The 17,367-nt window shown below is 52.3% G+C and overlaps 7 protein-coding genes across 7 annotated transcripts; 3 read left to right on the top strand and 4 right to left on the bottom strand.

The window, feature by feature from the left end:
- Positions 1-999: 999 nt before the first annotated feature.
- On the top strand, positions 1,000-2,005 carry PG998_011226 (uncharacterized protein; the record flags this gene model as incomplete). Its single annotated transcript, XM_066878042.1, has 3 exons — positions 1,000-1,165; positions 1,278-1,646; positions 1,734-2,005. 3 exons carry the CDS (start codon positions 1,000-1,002, stop codon positions 2,003-2,005), a joined length of 807 nt encoding a protein of 268 aa, XP_066727096.1.
- Positions 2,006-2,182: 177 nt separating this feature from the next.
- Positions 2,183-3,970, bottom strand: PG998_011225 (serine/threonine protein kinase; the record flags this gene model as incomplete). Its single annotated transcript, XM_066878041.1, has 7 exons — positions 2,183-2,705; positions 2,790-2,891; positions 2,942-3,006; positions 3,065-3,129; positions 3,187-3,372; positions 3,453-3,726; positions 3,788-3,970. 7 exons carry the CDS (start codon positions 3,968-3,970, stop codon positions 2,183-2,185), a joined length of 1,398 nt encoding a protein of 465 aa, XP_066727095.1.
- Positions 3,971-7,407: 3,437 nt separating this feature from the next.
- PG998_011224 (uncharacterized protein) lies at positions 7,408-9,617 on the top strand (the record flags this gene model as incomplete). Its single annotated transcript, XM_066878040.1, has 4 exons — positions 7,408-7,653; positions 7,780-8,547; positions 8,612-9,122; positions 9,187-9,617. Coding segments are annotated over 4 exons (1,956 nt in total), but the record flags the coding sequence as incomplete, so codon positions are not given.
- Positions 9,618-10,077: 460 nt separating this feature from the next.
- On the bottom strand, positions 10,078-11,072 carry PG998_011223 (uncharacterized protein; the record flags this gene model as incomplete). Its single annotated transcript, XM_066878039.1, has 2 exons — positions 10,078-10,801; positions 10,864-11,072. The coding sequence occupies 2 exons, from the start codon at positions 11,070-11,072 to the stop codon at positions 10,078-10,080; spliced, it is 933 nt and encodes a 310-aa protein (XP_066727093.1).
- Positions 11,073-12,191: 1,119 nt separating this feature from the next.
- On the bottom strand, positions 12,192-13,367 carry PG998_011222 (Protein ABHD13; the record flags this gene model as incomplete). The annotated part of the gene is made up of 1 exon (XM_066878038.1): positions 12,192-13,367. One exon carries the CDS (start codon positions 13,365-13,367, stop codon positions 12,192-12,194), a length of 1,176 nt encoding a protein of 391 aa, XP_066727092.1.
- A 701-nt stretch (positions 13,368-14,068) lies between these two features.
- On the top strand, positions 14,069-15,410 carry PG998_011221 (protein phosphatase PP1 regulatory subunit sds22; the record flags this gene model as incomplete). Its single annotated transcript, XM_066878037.1, has 3 exons — positions 14,069-14,324; positions 14,442-15,320; positions 15,391-15,410. The coding sequence occupies 3 exons, from the start codon at positions 14,069-14,071 to the stop codon at positions 15,408-15,410; spliced, it is 1,155 nt and encodes a 384-aa protein (XP_066727091.1).
- A 451-nt stretch (positions 15,411-15,861) lies between these two features.
- Positions 15,862-17,287, bottom strand: PG998_011220 (uncharacterized protein; the record flags this gene model as incomplete). Its single annotated transcript, XM_066878036.1, has 3 exons — positions 15,862-15,897; positions 15,979-16,769; positions 17,137-17,287. The coding sequence occupies 3 exons, from the start codon at positions 17,285-17,287 to the stop codon at positions 15,862-15,864; spliced, it is 978 nt and encodes a 325-aa protein (XP_066727090.1).
- Between the last annotated feature and the right edge of the window lie 80 nt (positions 17,288-17,367).

Raw genomic sequence — 17,367 nt, 5'->3', positions numbered from 1 at the left:
AGGATACTGGTTGAACCATGCGAGCTGCGGGATATGCTTGCAGCCCATGAGTCTCTACGGTGGTCTTGTCAGCTCCCTGCCATCCATTGAGTACAGCGGATCGGTTTGGTCGCATACCAGATTCCAGAGATACTCTGCCTGGAACATTTGGATATTTCTTATGCCCTCATCGCCTTCGGTGTACCTGGGTGCTTTGACAATGAGATTCCGAACAAATCTTCCTTGCGCGTCTGCCTGTGCATATTTTATCACCACCCCGAATCCTCCAACGTTGAGCACTTCTTGGTGTGTAAACTGGCCAAACCGTCTAAAGTACTGCCGGCATTCCTCTTCCCGAGCCCGACCATTTGCCTCTTTCTCCCGAGTGTACGCGTCGCCCCCTAGCGGTCTTCGATAAGGCCTCCCAATGCGTTCTCGAACTGCGAAATCGATCGATTAGTCCGGCAACATAGTGGCAGAGCAAGATCGTCTCATCTGAGAGGACTTACGATCCATGATATTTGCTTGAGGATCCTTTACCTGTACCTGAAGCTTGCTTCTGACGGCCCTGGACTGCTTGTACCGCTTTCCTAGCACACGAGTTCATAAAGGAGTTCCATGCCTGTGCCAACTTCGATTTCTCAGAGACCTATTCGTAGAAACAAAGGCCGCCCAACTACAGTAACATTGTGAAAAAGAAAAGACAACTAGGGGACTTGTCCGCTTGCGGGCAGACAAAGACACAATGGCTTAAGCCACACATTGAGACCGAGTATCGCAAAACTGGCGACAAGCCAAAGACGCATCGACGAATATTCCTACTGTATGAGGTGTAAAGCTCTGAACGAACCGGCGCACTGGTATCCGCCTGTGCCGCACACATACATAAGTAAGCACTACACGTGCAATGACAAAATGCGTTATGCCAACCCCATACGATATCTGGAAAATATATTGTCGCTTTGGTAGATGATCCCCTCAGTCGTATTACGACAGGTCGCGCCTCTGATTATTCTGAATATGGGTGGCTCTTTGTCTAAACCCGACCCTTCGAGGTCCACCCTGGAAGTGGTAGGCGCTGGCTATTCGCGAACAGGGACATCCTCGATGCAACTGGCGTTAGAACGGCTGGTAGACGGACCCATCTACCACGGCGGGACGCAGATCTGGTTGAGCGGAGACGACAGTGAGGCCAACCCCTTCCTCCTCGTTCCTCCTCTCCAACACCAGACAATGCATTGATATCAAGAGGATTCGGTTTCTTGCTGACTTGAAGGTGCGTATGTACTTACAAACAGAGCGCACAAAGCTATGGGCCCTAGCCTGCGACGCCAAGTTCGTCCAGCACGACGCCGCCCTGACGCGGAAGCTGGTGCGCGAAGCGGTGCGCGGCTACGCAGGCCTGGTCGACATCCCGGGCATCTGGTTCGTGCCGGAGCTGGTGGAGCTGTTCCCCGACGTGCGCGTCGTGCTCAACACGCGCGAGCCGGAGCAGTGGTGGCCCAGCTTCTCCAGCCTGCTGGACCACCTGCCGCCGCTCTTCGGCCTGCTCACGGCACCCCATCCGTCCATCCGCTGGATCCCCGGCGGGATCTTCCGGGGGTTCCGGCTGTCCGTTGACGAGCTTCTGGTGGCGAACGGGAGCGACGCCGGGGTATACGGTCCCCGTGAGTACTTCATTGCCCTTCCCTATAGTATCCCTTACAGCCTTTTCTGGACCTTGGGTTTGTGCTGATAGCTGTTCGTAAGTAAAGAGATTCTCGAACTATACCAAAATGATATCATCAAGACTGTACCAAAAGAACAGCTTGTCGTTATGGAGGTCAAAGATGGCTGGAAGCCACTAGCAGAATTTCTCAAGAAGCCGGTTCCGGAGGAGGATTTCCCACGCGTTAATGAGAAGGCAGCATTGGATAGGCAAGCAAATGCAATACTCACAAAATTGGTCTTAACTTGGGCTGGCATCCTAGTAGCCACAGGCGGGAGCGCATATTTGGGATGGCTGATATGGCAATGCCAGTACTAGTAACTAATATGTAGGCCATGGGCTGGAACTCTCAGTTCAAACAGGAAGTTGCAAGCTAATATGGTATATTTTGGTTTATATCGCACCGCAATTAACCATACACAGAACAGCATTCACCCCAGAGCACTTCGCCTAGGCCAAATGTTCATGCCCTTTCCACCAGAAACTCCACCTCCATCATCTACGAAACAGAAGCTGCAAGTCGGGCACGGCTACCGGGTTTTTAGTTGGCCCCGGCCCCGGCCCCGGCCCGTTGTTGGCCTGTACTCCCGGGACAGGCGCTTCCAGAGCAGCCCCCGCGGGGAACGGGACCACCGGCGCGTACTTGAGGTGAAGGTCGATGAATTGCTGCAGGGCCTCGTCCGTCTCCCAGGGCGGGAGGTTCCCTGCGAGTGCCTTGTCGTTGCCCTCGCGGATCGCCCCTTCCACGGTAATGAGAAGGAGGTCCAGCGTGCCCCGGACATCGAGCGAACTCGCCATGAGCGTCGCGACGGTGTAGCGGAGGTCGGCGTCGTACTGCTGAAACTCGCCACCATCGCCAACGTTCGGGTTTTCGAGGAAGTAGGCATATGTCCTCGGGACGGTGATTTGCTCGTTGTTGGGATACGTGAATACTGCATCCCGGCAGAGCTTCAAGATGGGGTCGCTAGACAGGCGGGCCTTTGTCATGAGGCTGCACATGACCAATCCAATCCCCCATCTGGTGTATATAGTTAGCGGGTTCTTGTTTTGATTTATCAATTTGAAGAGGAAGCTTTTCATGGGGCAGCGTCGCAACACTCACAGGTTCGTTTTATAAGTCCATGTTTCCATGGAAGGAGGAATGCCTACAAACTGCTCCGGTGCGCTCCAGGTAGGCTTACCCCGTCCCCGGTAAGACTCGAGCCTGTAGTCAGTTAGATATGTAGGACAGGTCAACATAGGCTTATCCCTTACAATCTCTTATCAATTTTTGGTTGGAACTGTTGGGCTAGCCCGAAGTCTCCTAGCTGTATTCGACTCTGCGTCAGCATCATGGTGCAGACGAATATGATATAATGCCATTCGAGGGAATCGTACCACTGCTTTGAAGTATTGATGCTCTTTATCTTCCCCGCTAGGATCATTGACTTGACCGAGAAATACTGCGACATTGTAAGCATTCTGCCAATTGTGATCCACCTATACGTGTATGGGCTCACCATTGAAAGGATCTATATCGAAATGCACAACGTTCTCCGGATTTGCTTCAAACTTTTCTCGGTAAGGCACCTCTACGAGGGCCTCTTCAAGCGTTTCGTTTGTTATCTCGGGATCTTTTGCCAACTCCGCTGCACGCCATTGCTGAACAGCGTCTGGCTTAGCCATCGCGAGACACGCTCGAGTGACTAAGTACACGACACTTTGTTAGCTGTGAGATTTGCATCCCGCCCCCAATGAAAGAGGATGCTGAGACAAAATAACATACGACAGAGCAGAAACCTCCACAGAAGCCGGTTCGGAATATATGTCCTCTGATTTCTCCCGCTGGCCGCTGCCTCCCAGTCAAGCACGTTGAGTCTCTCGAGCAAAGATGCAAGCTCTCCATGCTCTAGGTACTCGGTGATGAGGTAGCGCTCTTTGTATTTTTCAAACTCATAGGTGCGAATGAGATTGGGTGGCTGGTTGATCCCCGGTGGCGAGAGCCTATAGATGGGTAATGGATCGACGAGGTACGGTACGTGCTCCATCCCTTTCATTCTCTGTTATTGCATTTTCATGTTAGCAAGCGGGCAGATGCTCTGATATTGGAGGCCTACTTACAAGGTACCATTTGTATTCCTCCTGGACCGATTCTAATTTTGAAGAGTCATTGGTGAGAGGAGCCTTGACGACTACATGTCTCATGTGTTGCCCAGTGCTGTCTCTCTGGGAGTATTTGGCAGCCAGTCCAAAGCCTCCGAATCCTAGAGTCCTCTCATATTCGAGACTTGTGTGTTGGAACATTGTCCTGAGATTCCGCAGGGCAGCTTGTGCTCTGAGAAACCTGTCAGATAACGGATTTACATCCTTAGGTAGCTCGGGATATATTAGGCGAAGCGCCATAGCTGTGGTCAATATGAGCTAGACAAATGATAGTAAAATAGATGAGAAGATCTACATGTATGGATGTCTTCTTTCCCAGCCGTATATTTCATCGGTGTTGACCGAGAGGATACCAGATGGGAGATCGACATGTCATCTTCGGACGAGTGACAGACATGGCTCCTATTGTTAAGATGTGGTTCTTTGTGCCAAGATTTCCATTGCATTGTCAAATTCCGTGTGCGGCATGATGCTACTGTGATGGCTTGGAACAAAGGGCCACAAGCCGTTGGGCTGTGACAAAGCCATCGAGTTGGATTGAACATGCTTTCTGGGATATGCCTGTATCGTGATCGTACCTGTATTGCATTGCATGATATCTATGCCTCCGTACCTAATAGTCGCGCGGCTAAACAACTTCCTCATTACATCCGAGGCAGTCACTCCAGGTTCGCAGGTGTTGCATCTGCGCCTGTTTCCGCCGTGTTGAATACGAACGCTGAGCCGGCTCCAGATAAGGTGGCCGCGGACTCAACAACAGCGACTGCGCCTCCTCTGCAGTAAGTCTCCCCCGCTGGTGCAGGACATTGCGTCTCTCGTCTCCAAACAACATCGTTAGGAGAGGGAGCTGGTGTAATGGTTTAGTGAGGAAGGCGTCGCAACCATCTTCGATGGTCTTCTTTCCTTGGGGCTCCGGGAATACTCCAGCAATCAGGGCAATGATCACACATGGTCTTAGCCGATGATTGGCCTCGAACGCCCGGATCTCTCTTGTCGCTTGCTGGCCACCCATTACGGGCATAGACCAGTCTGAATAGATATTCTCTATTAGTACTCGGTGTGCATAAGAGCACTGTTGCAGGGTGGGTGGAGTGGCTTACCCATCAGTATGCACCGAAAAGCCCCAGGGTCTGCTTTGTACGCCTGGACTGCAAGAAGTCCGTTTTCAAGTATTGTAGGCGTTCTATGGGCTTTGGCGGTAAAAAGTTTGAAAGCGAGCTAGAAACGACAGATATATTAGTCGAAACGTTGGGTTGAAGTAGGGAGTACAGGTAGGCTCACTCTTTGGCAGACCCTGTTGTCTTCGACCACAAGAAACCGGACACCGCCGGGTGGCAGTGCGGTCCCCGGAAGGGTAATACTGTCGCCAGTGGTATGTGTACTAGTCATTACCGCAGACTCGCTGGAAGTGAAAGTGATGATTGGGCGTGCCTGTGTTGTATCTTAGAGACGTATATTTATTAGATGTTGGTTGGTTGGTTGGATGATGGTGGAAATCAGGCAGTACCAATTGCATCAAATAAATCCGAGCCTCAAAACCCCACCTCACTTCCTCACATGTATATAGCTTCCTCCCAGCTAGCTCTTCTACGTAATCTCTTGAACATATTTACCACAATGATACTGGACCGACTCGACCTTCTAGGTACGTTTAGATCTCACTGAAACATGGATTAATATCTGAAGGGAATCATCTGGCTAAGTATGCATTCTGTTGCCAAGCACCATCAATGGTGCAGATTCCGATATCAGAACATGAAGCAACACAGCTACGGAATACTGTCCGATGTCCCTCCTTCTCGTTCACAATTAGCCAACCAGTTCCACGGCCTTACGGACTATCTATATAGGCCTTTGGCGGCTCCCTGTACATCATCCGTGGTAAAGCTCACCTGAACGGCCTTGTCATCTGCATAATTATCTGTGATACCTCCACTACTTCTCGCGTTGGCAATATTCTTGATAGCAATAATACTACGCATCGTGGCGTTCTTTAGAGCCTTGTTGCGTCCTAGACACGATAGTGATTTAGACTTGGTTGAGACACGTCACCCTTCACTGGGTAGAACAGGAGGGAAAGGTTGGCTTCATACCAATAATAAAGCCCCCGAACCCTTGCTTATTGCCCTGACCACTTGTGCCCAGCTCCTCATCACAAGACGAGGAGGGCCAGCCTGTGGATTCCTTGTCGGCCAACCCCCGGTCGTCCGTAACGGTCAGTGGGTTTCAATCAATTGCGCGGTTGCCTTTTGCCTTGTGAGCGGTTGCCTCACCTCTAACTATGTACCTATCATGTGTCTGTGGCTCGGCCGAAGACGCCGGACTTATCAGAAACAGGCACGACTTCCCCACCTACCCTTTGCCTGGAAGAAGCCTGGCCCTATTCGTATCTCAGACAAATCAGTCACATGACATCAGTATTCCCATTGAATCCACGATGGCAAGAACGAGACTTTGATTGACGCCGACCCGCGCCATAGCATCCGTTTAAGTCCTTCTTAAACTACGACGTGGACTCTATAAAGCCATGAACCAACCAAGCCGAGCAATAGTCCATGTCTCTTCAGCAACAAGGGCGTATATGTGGCAGCTTGTAGCACCCCCTGAAAGCTCACGTCAAGCCGAACCATACACCCTACATCATACTACCTTGAGCCATGGTACTCCACCTCAATCAGGTGGCTCTTTGATCCGTGGGTGCTGCATTGGAGCACTCGAGCCGGAAGAAGGGGGCGGGGACCTGTTTGTTTCCAGCGAGGGAGGAGAGGGGCGAGCCAACCTCAGTCATCTGTTTATCGGAATCTGGGCTCTTCTGAGAACCACTTACGACCGGCAGATGGCATGGAAAGTAGAAGTCCTGGATATTCTCTGTAAGGGTGGGGGAGATAGGAGACGGCCATTTCCTTGAGACAGACGTGTCTACAACAGTCAAAGAAGAGTTGGCATAAGTCTGCGATATGGTGGTCCCAACGGGACACCCGGAAGATTCACCTTGCTTCTACATGACCGCTCCGTTTAATAAAAGCTGCGTGTGGCTGCAGAGACAACTCAGCATGCAGAGGATATGTGAGGAGACGTGAGGAGATGAGCCCTTTTCGTCTTCTCTTGCAGCATTATGAGGCCGCATCATCCAATGAATGATGCCTACCAAGGCCTCATATCAGCCAGAGGATTCTCCGGATAAGCCCACGGAAGTCATGGAAGGGTGGATGTACGTTCTGACAGGCGCAAACGGCCAGGGATGGATGTTCGAATGCATCGCGGCTCGCCACCGCTGTTTCTTTCGGTAGCCCCTGATAGGGCACACACTACCACACTTCGGTTGGAGTCATATGCGGTCACAGAACCGGTGAAGAAATTGACAGTGAGTCTCCTGCGGAGCTTTTCCAAGGGCCTTGAAAGAAAAAGAGAGAGAAGTCGTGAGTGGGGCTACGCAAAGTCGGCTCGTATAAACCGGATATAGTGATACCCCCGAAGGGACTTGTCACGAGAACTGGGTGAAGAACGTTTGAACCTGAATGTCTTCTTGTGGTCAAACTGATAGCGAACCACGCCTTGCAAGATCACAGTTCAACACAATGGGCCAGTTTCTGTCAAAACTGCGCCATACAAACCGGCATCCAGTGAAGGATCCCGACACTGGAACGAACCCAACCCAACATAATATTCAGACTGTGTCTCCTTTACGCCCAAGAAATCTACAGCTTCGGACATTGTCTCAGGTCGATGACTCGATGGCATCAGACAATCATCCTCCAGAGGCCTTGGCCATCAAAGACACCCCCCATAGCTCTGCTATGGATGACCGCTTGACCAACACGGCTGTTGGGTCAAGCCCAAAAGCAGACTATTCTCCTCAAATGTCGAGTAAGAGAAGAGAGGCAAACTCTGGCCATATTAGTCTTGCAATGATTTGACTTGCTATCTGCGTGCTGACGTCGTTGATATAGTTCTCCTGGGTGTCAAATCACCCCCGTCCACAATGTGTTCAAGTGTCATCAGTTATAGACCCTGAAACAAACTCGGAAGTCTTTCAATGGAAAACCGGTGGTGACAAGCGAGCGTTGCGCATCCTATGCAGCGATCTTTGCGAAGGTTTAGCTCAGCTTGCAGCTGAAACGCCGAGATTCTGGACCGAATTCCCTGGACACGTTGTTGTCGAACCCTACGAGCTCATATTCCACAACAAGACGAGGATCGAGGAAAAAGCGCCACAGCTCGGTACTGGGAACTGCCAGAGACATCTTAGCTTCTTGGTTGAGTATCTGGAAGAAGAGGAAAAGCCAAGGGCCTGGGGCAGAATCGAGGCCATAGAAGCTCGAAGGTGCAAGACCATCACGTTTGATACCGTCCTGCTCCTCTACCGTCGAGGAGATACGGCACTACAGAATGTGGATGGAACATGGAGAGCCTATGTCATTGAGAGGCACGAGTACAAGACATCCACGAACGATGAGGCAATACTAATTCATGCCTGGTTCCTCGATTTCGACAAGACCGGGAATTCCTTGGTGCCACTTGCGACTGTGTTCGAATTGCCCAAGTTTGACTCTGAACAATTGATTACCAGCCTTGAGCTGATACCACAAAGGTTTCTTGATCGCGTATCTGACCTGATGACGAATATCAGAGAACGCGGAGTTGCATATTACAAGTACGGCAGTGATGTACACTACCGTTTGTACCACGGGAGTGAGTGGCCGCGGCCATCGCAAAAGGTACGCTATTCTCGCATCAGTCATGTGTTTTGAATGTTTGCATTCTAATTTGCTTTATTTCCAGGCGCCCCTGGGTGTAGTCATAGATTACGTTACGTCTAGCAGTCGCAATCAGTCCCTCGGCATCTCCAACATAGCCGAGCCTGGCGCCTCCTGCTCAATATGCTCCGCGAAGGCCCTTGGACTGGCTTCTTACCCAAGGGATATCGGACATGAGCCTTTCGTGTGCAATACGGAAAAGAGAAACAACGCAGAGTATCAACCTAGCCTAGAGACGTGCCAAGTCAAGGACTCATTGCTCTTCTGTCCACCTAGCCTCTGGGCCTTTTCCTTGCACTATAAGACTTCGAGACTGGTTTTCCCTGATGAGCTAAGGGAAGTAGAGAAGCAGGATGACCCGTTCGATGTCGACTTGTACATGGAGTCCGGACAGAAGAAACATTTCAGATCAATTGCCACGGCGTATATGGATATACTCGAATTGAGAAAATCACCGGACGCCTCATTGCAAAAAGTGCGGTGCTTTAATGTTCTACTTTGCGGCAATACGGGAGTCGGAAAGACCTTCACAGCAGGTAAGTCCTGAACGAAACCAAAAGAGCTGATTTTGAAGCCCTACGATCTGACCCTTTCCATTAGAATGCCTGTCGGAGAAATATGGATTGCCACTCTACACAATGACCTGCGGTGACCTGGGTGACGAACCAGAGTCGTTTGAACAGAGGCTTTATGAGACCTTCCTACGGGGTATCAACTGGGGCGCCATTTTCCTGCTGGATGAGGTAGACGACTACGTCTATGGCCGGAGTAAGCTGGCCTCAAGACGCAGTTATCTCGCTCCCATTCTACTGCGACATCTCGAGACTTCGAAGAGCCTAAACATCATCACCACGACGAACGCCCAGCAGGCCGACGGGACATTCCTGGACCGCTTACAACTACCACTACATTTGGATGACTTCCCATTCGGCTACCAACAGAGACTATGGCGCAAAGCTTTCAAACTTCTTTGTCTTTGCCAAACTTCCGCTGACAGGTTCCCCGCAAGCCACTGCCAGTTGTCGGCAGAGCCGTCAGCTTGCCACCTACCATCGCTGACTAATGTTCTTCTTGTATGCCTGTCTCATATCTGTACCCAATAGGTTAACGTTCTCAGTTTGCGTGTGCTCAGTTGAGGTGATTGGCTGGTCGGCATGCAAAATCCGGGAGGAACCCAATCACTGACTTGTCATGTAACTAAATCGGTTGGTCATATCGGACAGGAAATACTGGTGGGTATACGCTAGGCCTCCTTGATCGTGACAGAGCTGTGTTTGCCGCGTAAGTTTTCTGCATGTTTTCGCAATCTCATTTGCTATTGTGGTGGGAAGTTTCAGAAATAACTGATAATTCCCACAACCCGGCGTGCTACTCCAACACTATTGGCGGATAAGGTATTTGGTTCTGTAATTCAATCTTCCTGAGCTCGATCCAAGTTATACGAGGTTGCAAGTAGGATATTTTAGCTGTAGGAGCATCGATGTGCGTCTCTTATTCCTTGACGCAGGAGTCGCACCACGCAACAAGCTTTACACCCCACTCCTCGTCCTTCTCGAGACCCGTCGAGAGAGCCAGAGCCGGGCTGATGTGATTGTGGCCCGGGAGTACCTCGACTTTCAGCAGATCCTTCCATGGCCAAGCACCCACAAAGTCTTGAGTCGGCTGCAAGACATCATCCGGATCCAGTTCGCTCGTGAGGACCAGATAGGGGGTCCCCCTTGTGGGCGGCCGGGCATCGCCACGCTGCTTGGCCGCCTCCACCAGCCCCATGGGCGTTCTCGAGTAGTAATCATCGCCATAATATGCTATCAGCGCCTCCAGCGGCTCCTTTATAGGCCCGGCATCCATGTCCTTGTAGTGGGCCGGCATGCCGAGGGTCACCAGGCCCCTCAAGAGCGCCCCGGTCCTGTTGCCGCGTTTTGTGTCCTCAATCGTGAACGGATCGCGCGCCTCCGCAAGAGCGGGCTCCAGAGCATACGTAGTCGTGTGCACGCCGCCCGCCGAGTTTCCCAGCAAGAAGATGTCGGTGCCGGCCTCGTAACCGGCGTGTCGCGAAGGCAGCTCCTCCGCGATCCAGCGCACGACGGCCGCGACGTCCTCGCCGCCCGAGGGGTAGACCGCGCCGTGGTCGAAGCGGCGGTAGTTGATCACCACCACCGTGTAGCCAAAGCGGGTGGCGAAGAAGTGCGCCACGTTGCCGTAGGTCAGCCCGCCGCTGTGCTCGTCGTTGCGCTTCGAGTTGAAGATGAAGCCGCCGCCGTGCACAAACACCAATACTTTTGGGGGCAGTTCTTTTGGTTTTGGGCCGCATCCTCCGGAGGAAAGTATACGTCGAGCTTCTGTCTTTCGTGCGGGCCGAAGCTGTACTCTTCGCGCCGGGTGGACCGGATCTCCGACTCGCGCGCTAGTAGGAACGGGCCGTAAGTCTCGATTGTAGGACCCACGGCCTGGAAGATCGGGCGCCCGAAAGGCGGAAGTCGTTCCATTTCGCAGCGGTTGTAGTGTTATATAAAGGAGTTTAAATCAGATGTCCGAGTATCCCCGAGCCAGAAAGCGCAATGGGGACTGAGAGAAACTATTTTGCAGAAATGTCTCAAGACTGGGGATGGCTAGGAATATATACAATGCCCGTTGCTGGCTCGGCTATTTCCAGAACCCCGATGCGTGGAGACTCGCGGGGATCCATTACCCCATCTTAGCACCTTAGTCACCATCCATCGCGCCTCCCGGGTCAGAATCCGGACGTTTGTGCCCATGAATTTGTCCAGATAGGAAGAGGTAAGCACTAGAATGAGCCTTTGATCAAGCGTCATTCGGCATTTCAGCAGATCGTTCGCGACAACCTGATGATTTTAGGCTTCAAGCTGCGCCGTGTCCCGGTTGGCCATGGCGAACCGGCCGCTGAGCCAGGCCCGTCGCTCTTTGCTGGGTCAGACCACAGCGAATTTGTCGGAAGTGCGGGCTTGTCGATCAGTAAGTCGCGCAGATACTCTGACATGTTGCAATACGAGGCCCTGGGCCGCGTACTAGATCGCCATGAGCTCGCTTCGCAACATCATTGGTAAGCAGTACTTCGACACAAGATACGTGCCCCGGACGTTGAGCTCGAACGACTGCCACCACTTTCAAGAGCCCGAGTCTGCAAGCGGCAACCCTAACTCGGAATGGCCTGCGTTATTGATGAGGACGTCCGGCTCGCCACCAAAGGTCTACGCGAACCAGGTCTTTGACATCCAGTACCAAATGGGCTCAAGAAGCAGGCTCATGGGGAGAATAGCTCGACAATCGAGAAGTTGGATGAAAGTGATTCAACCCGTTTCAAATGGGGAAATACCACGCTTTTATTGGGCAGCTAAAGGATTCCTATAAGCAGCGATCTGAATTGTTGCCCTGACGTGATCTGGTCCGTCTTACGATCATCCAGTAATTTCGCGGGGCAAGAAGTCGCGTTATATTTCGATTGTTACCGCCCTTCGACGCGAATATATTATGTCCTCTGGTGTTAAGCTCGATCGGAGTTGTATAAAACCAATTAGTCACCTCTCACTCTAGTAAGTCTTTGCTGTATTGCCAGGAAGTATGAGGTGAGATATCAATGCAGAAATCTAGGGCGCCTTAGTCGAGATCTCTTTTATTCTTTTCGAGATGAAATCAGCTACAGCCTTCCGTCCTTCAACTCGAAATATGGCATCGTTGTGGAAAGCGCCACCGACAGAATGCCTTTCCGTGGTCAGTTCTGATTTGACCGACTGGTCAAACAACTGTTGGCCGAGGCTTGTAGGAACAAGCTCATCTTTGGACGCTTCCAAGAAGAAGACATGAGGCCGAGAACACTTGCTCTTATACCTTGCGCCAATACTGTCGAGATTTTTCCACGAATCGAGGTGGCTGCGTAGAAATGGCCATAGGTACTTGTATGGCAGCCATTTCTGGGGATAAAGCACTTCCAACATGGCACGCGTCGAAGTGAAGGCCGTCTCCAGCACTAGCGAGTTCAGTCGACAATTGCCAGGCATTGCGTACTCTGCTGCCAGATTCGTCGCGACGCCAGACCCGATGCTTTGGCCCCAGAGTAGAACTTCCGCTGGCTGGATACTGGAGTCTGAAACTCCGGCGGTGGCCACAGATGCGTTATGATGGTAGTCGGATATCCAGTCGAGGGCGGCCGCAGCGTCCAACCTTAGCCCCTTTTCCGTGGGGCTACCACTGGACGTCCAATAACCCCTATAACTCAAACATATAAACGAAATCCTGAAGCCTCTGGACTCCAGGCACATTTGCCGTTTTATGATGCAAAGAACCTGTGAAAGATCCGGTAAGCGTGGGGGTGTGGACGAGGCATTGCCCTGGAAATATAAAATATAGATGCTGAGTGTTTCTTCTTTTCTGCGCTCAGCGCCAAGATGCACGTCAGCTACACAGAGGGCAAGGTCCTTCCCATCGCGACTGCGAGTTCTTTCCTCGCGCCACTTGATGCCCGCACATTGGTTTGTGTAGTCCCCTATACGTTCCCATCGGGCGTTTGGTGGGAGTCCGGGCATGAAGATGATCTTGTTCTGAAAGATCACCAGCATGCAGCATTTCCAGGTCCACAGAGCGACAAAAAGCCCGCTGAACACGACGGGGGCCAAGGCTAGGCCCTCGAGATGAAAAGATCTGATGCAAGTCCACGTGGGAGCCACGCTGCAAGGTGGCTTGGCGACATGTTTGAGCGGTGGAAGTGAAAAAGCAAGATGTCGACGAGCTATGGCTAGCGACCGGGGGCCACGAACGAGTAGCATGAAGGGATGTTTTTTTGACATGCACACGCTGTCGCTGGTTATTGAAAATAGTTTGAAGAAACCATTGAAGCATGGGCTACCATGTATATTGGGATGGATAAGGACAATAATATCCGTCAGGTGAACAGGAGGAAAACTGCGATGGGTGGCTGAGAAGACTCTTGGTTATTTAGTAAACCACTTCAACTGGCGAATACAGATAATGAGCCTCAAATATCTCATCTGATTGCATTCGTCTCATCCTTCGTGCCAGAGCGTGCTGCGTTGCTAGCGTGGGGGGAGGCTTGGGAGGCTTGGAGGCACTAAAAACAGGGACAAAATCAGGCTTACTAGCAGCGGAAGGGGGTCTTGGTGGGCCTGCTGGCATGCATAAGCCATCATCAGATGCGATTTATGGGCTATGGGGAATAAAATAACCCCGCGCTGGCACCTTCCTGTCACTTGGCCCAGGACAAGAGTAAACATTCATGCAACCCTTCACACCCTCAAATCCGTGTTAATCAGCAAGCAATCGGCAACTGGCAGGTTTTTCTCGATTGACCGACACTCAATCCCGTCGAAAAGTCTCGTGATTCCGCTGCAATACAAGGCACAACCTCACATAGGCCAAGGAGCAGCAGACACCTCGTCCCTAACCCAAATACATTTCGCAAAACTACGTCAGAGGTCTTCTTCTCGACATACCCACCTGGTTTGAAATCATGTCAGGGCAACCCAACGAAGACGCCGCTGCCGCCGCAGGCCACGAGTCGCCCGCCCGTCACATCGAGCTGGTCGAGGATGATGCCCATCACGGTAACGGCGAGCCAAGCCCAGCCTTGACGGACAGCAAAGGCTGGGACGGCAAGTTGCGCGTAGACCGCGCCGTCCTGCTCCAGAACCCCGAGGCCATTTCGGATCCCGAGTACTCTGACGACGAAAATGTCCTGGCGGGCGAATCGATATCGGCAGACGAAGGTTGGTCCTCAATCAGCCCCCAACGGCAGCGGCAGCTACAACCCGCTGTTGACCATAAACCCCTCCCGTAACCAAAAAGTCAACTAACTGTGCGCTTTCTTTTTCTCCCATTCGCAGACATTCTGGACGACGAAGATCCCGAAACCGAGGACATTGCCCTTATCCAAGCGCGCATTGCCGACATCCCCGCGTTACGACTTGAGCGCTTCCAGAAGGTCGCGCGCCTCTGCCTGCGCCAGAACCTGATCCAGCACATCGGAGGCTTGTCCTCGCTGGGCCCCGCCCTGGAAGAGCTGGACCTGTACGACAACCTCATTTCACATGTCAGGGGCCTGGAGGAGCTGACTCAGCTCACCACGCTGGACCTGAGCTTTAACAAGATCAAGCACATTAAGCACATCGGCCACCTGACCAAGCTTACCGACCTCTTCTTCGTTTCCAATAAGATAAGCACAATAGAGAACCTCGAGACGCTGGTGCACCTCCGCCAGCTCGAGCTGGGCTCCAACCGAATCCGTGAAATCCAGAACCTGGATGCGCTTAAAAACCTCGAGGAGCTCTGGCTGGCCAAGAACAAGATCACTGAGATCAAGGGCCTCGACGGCCTGCCCAAGCTGCGCCTGCTCAGCATCCAGTCCAACCGCATAAAGGACCTGACACCATTGCGTCAGGCCCCGCAGCTCGAGGAGCTATACATCTCCCACAACGCGCTCGAAAGCCTCGAGGGCCTGGACGGCAACCCAAATCTGCGCGTCATTGACATCTCGAGCAATATGGTCAAGAGCCTGAAAGGTCTTGAGGGTCTCAAGCAGCTCGAGGAGTTCTGGGCCAGTTACAACCAGATTAACGACTTTGCCGAGGTCGAGCGCGTCCTGGCCGACAAGAAGGACCTGACGACAGTCTATTTCGAGGGCAACCCTCTCCAATTGAGGCAGCCGGCACTTTATCGTAACAAGGTTCGTTTGGCGTTGCCACAGGTGCAGCAAATCGATGCCAGTAAGTGGACCAAACCACCCAGTAGCACTTTCTGAACAATGGCATGCTTGATATACTGACTATCATGTAGCATTTGTGAAGCAAAGCTAGCCTAGCGAACATTGTTCTTCTTTTCCCTGTCTATATTTTTCCTTCTCGCAGTGACTGGGTGGGACTCTCTTTTTACACATTGCATAGCCAGGCGTTTGGGAGAGGTTTCTTAACAGCGAAGCCACAGTGGTTGGTCGTTCCAGGGAATACAGGTAGAGTAGAGCCGCGCAGCGCTGCGCATCTATCATGTTTCATGTCAGGGCGGTACTGGGTTTACACTGGAAGTAAATGTGAACTGTTACTTCATGTTACTCGGGAGCGTATTTTCTCGCTGGTTGCTTTGGGTGAATATGTCACTGTCGCCTGCAAAAAAGGCGGCTTCATAATTTCATTATATTCGAGCTATGTATGCATGCCACCAATGGCGAGAGCATGATGGATGTAGTAAAGAGCCAAACAGCCAGGTCATATATACAGCTGGGCTGAACACATCAATTGAGCTGAGTGGTTTCTAACCGAAGATCCACATCTTGTCGGTGTCGAAGTACTAGTGGTCATAAATGTCAACGACTCCGTTCTGAATCACCAACAAAAAAAGGGGTTATTGGTATGGACGATGTTTACTTACGTTGTGGGGCTGGTTGAAGCGGATGTGCGCATCCTTGGCTGTGATCTGCTTGATGTCTTCCTCGTCGAGGTCGAAGGTGCAGCACGCGAGGTTCTCGGCCATAAGGTCGGGCTGGGTGACCTTGGGAATGACGGCGATGCCGCGCTGGGTGACCCAGCGGAGCAGGACTTGGCTGGGCTTCTTGTTGTGCTTGGCGGCGATGCTCATGATGGTGGGGTCCTGCATCAGGGGCACGAGCATCTCGGCGTGCTTGAAGTGGAACTCGAGGAAGGAGGCCGGGCCGAAGGTCGAGTAGGCCGTCATCTGCATGCCCTCGGACTTGACCAGGTTGACGAGCTCCTGTTGCACCAGGTAGGGGTGGTGCTCGACCTGGAGCGTGGCCGGCGGGATGCGGGCGTAGCGCAGCATGTCGTAGAGCAGCTGGGCCTGGAAGTTGGAGACGCCGATGCTCTTGGTCAGGCCCTGGTCGACCAGGTCCTCCACGGCGCGCCACGTCTCCTGGACGGTGGTCTTGGACTTGACGATCTGGGACTTGCCGTCGTAGTGCCAGCCGGGCGGGTATCGCACCGAGGGGTCAACGAACTTGAGGGCACCGGGGAAGTGCATCAGGTACAGGTCGAAGTAGTCGATCTGCCAGTCGGCCAGTTGCCTCTTCACCACGGGGGCCACCTGCTCGGGGTCCTGGAATGTGGGCCACAGCTTCGACACGATGAAGAGGTCTTCTCGTTTGACGAGACCATCCTTGATGGCACGTGCAACACCCTCACCACACTCCTTCTCGTTGCCGTAGTCTGTTGTGCAACAAAACGCCAACTCGGTCAGCGAAATATTCTTCTGTACACCATGGCACAAGCCAGTTGGGGAATTGGATAATGCCAAGAAGTCTAGAGTTCCTTCTCCGCTGTAGGAGACAAGGGTTCATGTGGAGGGGCCTTTGTCATTCGTTCCCGGACTTCCAGAAACAGAGGGGCCTCTTTGGAGGCAGCTCATAGGCGCGGGCCATGCCGGGCATTGGTTTTAGGGGTGCAGAGGTCTCTCTTTCCACCTGCAGGTCGCTCGGCTCAAACGACGACTGCAGGGGGTCGAAAAACCCCGAGCACGTGTGATGGGGGTTGGAAGGGTGGGTGTATGCGAGGGCAGAATGCTTTATCAACTTACCGCAAGCTCCATCAAGCAGTCTGTAACCGGTCTTGATGGCATTGTAGACTACATCGGCGCAGATGGCATTGTCAACCTTCCACAGCCCGAAGCCCACCTGGGGCATATCAGCGCCGCTGTTGAGCTTGAGAGTTGGGACCTTTGTAGCCATGTTGTGTGTGTGGCTTCTTTCAAAGGGGTAGGCTGTATGGGTATCTCAGAACAAACTTGTATTCAAGGGGGGATAGGTAT

The sequence above is a fragment of the Apiospora kogelbergensis genome (assembly GCF_038363985.1).
Source record: "Apiospora kogelbergensis strain CBS 113332 chromosome Unknown utg000007l_segment0_segment0, whole genome shotgun sequence".
Classification (NCBI taxonomy): Eukaryota; Fungi; Ascomycota; class Sordariomycetes; order Amphisphaeriales; family Apiosporaceae; genus Apiospora; species Apiospora kogelbergensis.
Note: the sequence above shows the minus strand (reverse complement) of the source record. Positions and strands in the feature narration are given on the sequence as shown.